This window comes from Pelecanus crispus, chromosome 20 (assembly GCF_030463565.1).
Source record: "Pelecanus crispus isolate bPelCri1 chromosome 20, bPelCri1.pri, whole genome shotgun sequence".
Lineage (NCBI taxonomy): Eukaryota > Metazoa > Chordata > Aves > Pelecaniformes > Pelecanidae > Pelecanus > Pelecanus crispus.
In genome coordinates this window covers 3042141-3045742 of record NC_134662.1, presented here as the reverse complement: position 1 = coordinate 3045742, position 3602 = coordinate 3042141, and the positions used below count along the sequence as shown (strand labels likewise).

General features: G+C 64.3%; 1 protein-coding gene across 1 annotated transcript; it reads right to left on the bottom strand.

Moving 5' to 3' along the window:
• Positions 1 to 1378: 1378 nt before the first annotated feature.
• LOC104037321 (La ribonucleoprotein 6, translational regulator) lies at positions 1379 to 3602 on the bottom strand. The gene is made up of 3 exons (XM_009491220.2): positions 3436 to 3602; positions 2931 to 3141; positions 1379 to 2377 (listed from the first exon to the last, which is right to left on the bottom strand). Exons 1-3 carry the CDS (start codon positions 3600 to 3602, stop codon positions 1379 to 1381), a joined length of 1377 nt encoding a protein of 458 aa, XP_009489495.2.

Genomic DNA, 3602 nt, shown 5'->3' with positions numbered 1-3602 from the left:
CAGCCTGCTGTGGCAGAGAAGCGGGGGAAGAAGCAGGGGAAGAGCACCTTGGCAAAGCCACCCAGCAAGCGCAGGGCGCTGGCAGCCAGCACGGGAAGGGCAGGGGGGGATTAGACCCGTGGCAGCGGTGAGATGGGGGAGTGGGAGAGGAGGGGTGGTGTATTTGGGAAGGGGGGTGGTGGGGCATTAGAGTAGCCTTGATGGGACCTTTGCTCTGGTTATTTTTCCCATTAAAATCTCTTTCTCCAGAACCGCTCTGCGCCTCTGTGGGATGGGCAGGGAGCGCAGGGGGCACAGGGAAATGGCACCCAGGAGGTGCAAAAGCCCCAAATCGGAAGCGGCGAGCCTCACAGCACCGAGCCAGCCCCAGGGCCGAGCCAGCGCCAGAGCGGGGAGCTCCCCGCTCCCCTTCCCCAGGGGAAGCAGCCCTTTGGTGGGGGAGCCAGGACAGACGGGTCCCTGCAGGACTCACAGACACGGCCCCATGCAGAAAGCACCACGGAGCCCGGGGACAAGGACAGACATCAGGGGCCAGGGAGGGACAGACACACACCACAACAAGGGCTGCGATGCCTTCACCTCAAACACAACCAGCGTCCCCTCCAGCGGGGACAGGGCTCGGTACAAAGCCCTTCAAAGCCTCAAGACAATCACGCCCTTCCTCGGCTCCCAGCGCGCTCAGCTTTGCCTCATGGCTGCAGCAAATGAACCCCAAATCAGCCCAGGAATGGCGAGGGAGGGAGCTGCAGGCCAGGCAGGGACCCTCCTCCCCTTGTCTGGCTGCACCTTGGGCAGCTGCAGGACCAGGAAGGGCAGAGGGGGGGGGGGATAAAAAAAAAAAATTAAAAAAAAAAATCACTGCACTGGCCAGAAAGTGCCTGGAAACTTCATCTCCCTTTATTGCCCATTTCCCATCAGAGCTCCACAACCTGGGGCCAATGCAGCCGACGGCGCCTTGGGGAAGCGGCCTCACCTTTCCGGGTCTGGCTCGCAGAAGGTGCGGGGCGAGGTCCCCATCAGGGCAGTGCCCCAGCGCCAGGGCTCGGGGCGCAGCAGCCCCTTCCTTAGGGCAGGGCCAGCGATGCCGCTGGGGCGGCGGGAGCCGCTCTGGGCCCCGGGCGGGCGCAGCCCCGTTGGCAGCAGCACGGCACGGCGCAGCTCCCGCTGCTGCTGCTCAGCGTCTCACGCCTCGCACGCTGACCCGCCCCGAGCGGCGTCCTTGCCCCAAAACTCCCATCCCCTGGAGCAGCCGCACCACCACTGCCCGCAGCTCTCGGGGGCCACAGAAAGTTGTTCTGATCGAGAGAAGGAGCAAAGCAGAAGGGGAAAAAAAAAAAAAAAAAAAAGGAAAATCCCCAAACCGAAATGTAAATGAGCCTCAGTGCCGGAGGACGAGCTCTCCTCTCCCGATGCTGCTGCAGAAGCCCTTGGTGCCATCGGGGCCGTGGGGCAGGCGGAGCACCCCGTCCCGCAGGCCGAGGGGCTCAGGCGCCCGCTTTGCTGCCGGGGGATTGCTGGGAAGAGCTCTAGCATCCGGAGAGGGGCTGCTGCGCCAGGGCGCCCAGGCGCCCGCCCCGCTCCCCCAGCCGCAGCCACGGGGCCTCTCGGTGCTGGAGCAGAGGCCGTAGCAGCCGCCGGTGTCCAAGCCAGTCCCGAGCGGAGGGAAGACTTTGCTGGCGAGGAGCGATCCGGAAAAGGTGCTGCTGAAGTCGCCGGGCTTGAAGTCGCTGCTGGGCCAGGCAGGTGCCGCGGGGTCCTTGCGCGGGAGGGGCAGCGACGCCGGGGCACCGTCTGACTGCGGGGAGCTGCAGAGCAGGGAGTCCCCAAGGCCGTAGGGAAAGGTCACAGCTGCCGCCTGCCAACCTGGCTGGTCCACCAGCTCCTCCACCGCCTCCCTCTCGGCCCCGGGTTTCTTCTTGGAACCTTTCCCGCAGAGCCGGACCACCCTGATACTTTCGCAGCCCGGGCGGCTTTGGCAGCCGAGGTCCTCGAAGGCCCTGCGCGCGCTCTCCAGGCTCTCGTACTCCACCAGTGCGCAGCACCTGCTCAGCAGCTCGGGGAAGCGCGACGTGTACTTCCGCACATCCGAGGGCAGCTTGCGGCCCGGCCGCAGGATGCGGATGGAGGCGATGGCGCCGAAGGGGCTGAACATCCTCGTGATGGTCTCAAGGAAGTTCTTCTGGAGCAGCGCCAGCACGTCCTGCTCCTGGGGCAGCAGCTCCCAGGCCAGCAGCAGTTTGCTGGGGGGGATGCTCAGCAGGGACTCGGGGATGGGGACCCGCCGCCTTACTTTGGTGCCCTCCTCGTTCACCTCCAGCAGCTCCGAGAACCGCAGGGCGTAGAGCGTGAGCCGCCAGTCGCGCGTCAGGTATTTCACCTGCGGGAGAGAGAGGGGGCCACTGCGTCCCCGTGAGTCTCCCCAGGTGGGGACCACCCTAAACCCACTGTCTGGGCAGGCTGCAACCCCATCATCCTGAAGTCATGGCAAGGCGATGTACCCCTTTCACGTGAGCAGCTTCGGGGTTCGCAGGAGAAGGTCCCCAGTGCCCCTTGGACCATGGCAACAAGCTACAGCTTCCCCCTACATCACACCGCCAGCGCTTCCCTGCAGTTTTTTTGTTAAGGGATGATCTCTCCCAAAGCAGCCCCAGGGGACCATGGGCGGAGGAGGTGAATCCAGCCCTGGGGTGGTTTGAGGACTGTTCACCGCTCCCCCAGCCACCCTCCCTGGCTGGAGGGCTGCTGCAGCACACAGAAGGCAGAGAGCAGAGCCCAGCTCTGCACCACCAGCGCTTTGCCGGGACACAGACAGCCTGAGCAGAGCCCGGACCTCCCCGTACACCCCACCAGAGACAGCCCGAGCACACCCAGACACCCTCCACATGAACGCCACTTCCCACCCCGGCTGGCCGGTGCCACGGGCTGCCTACCTTCTTGAAGGACGTCAGCAGTTTGATGCTGACAAAGCCCATCTTGTTCTTCTGGACGTGTTTCAGGAGGAAAGCATCCTTGGCCAGGTTCTCATCGGAGAGGTAGAACTCCACCTGGGACACGATCCTTCGGACCAGCTGCGGGTCGGGGATGGAGTAGCTGCAGTCCGACAGATTGGCCCCCAACACATTGCTCACGCTGCAGAAGCTCCTGGCAGAGCAGCAGGGACACGGGCATGAGCTGGTGGCCTTTGGGATGCGCAGCACTGCCTGGTCTCAGCCACAATGGTGTGGATGGCAGAGACACCGGGGAGACCCAGGGCCATCAGCTTTGCCCTGGCTCCAGGGGAGCAATGCCAGCCTGCACCCTGCAAGCCTTGTGCTGGGAGTGCCAGTGCCAGACCACCAACCTAAACCCATCCCAGGCAAGGGACGCATTCCCTTGGGGACAAACACCAGGCAAGACCAGGGCTCAGCCCCCGCGCCCATCCCAGCAGCCACGTACCCATTGAAGCTCTCAAAGAAATCCTCCTGGCTGAGCAGGGCGAGCGAGCGGCTCCGCGGTGGAAAGAGATGCAGCGCCGGGAAGGAATTTCTTTGCACTGGCAGAGGGGTGCTGCAGCTGGGCTGGGAACTGAGCCCTAAGGCCACCCCAGAGCTACGTGACGACAT

Excerpts from the sequence above, each read along its gene's own strand:
- LOC104037321 (XM_009491220.2), bottom strand. The coding sequence starts at position 3,602 with ATGTCGTCACGTAGCTCTGGGGTGGCCTTAGGGCTCAGTTCCCAGCCC. Across the intron at positions 3,142-3,435 it reads TTCTTTGAGAGCTTCAATGG|GAGCTTCTGCAGCGTGAGCA; the intron begins GTACGTGGCTGC and ends CTGCTCTGCCAG. Across the intron at positions 2,378-2,930 it reads TGCTGACGTCCTTCAAGAAG|GTGAAATACCTGACGCGCGA; the intron begins GTAGGCAGCCCG and ends TCTCTCCCGCAG.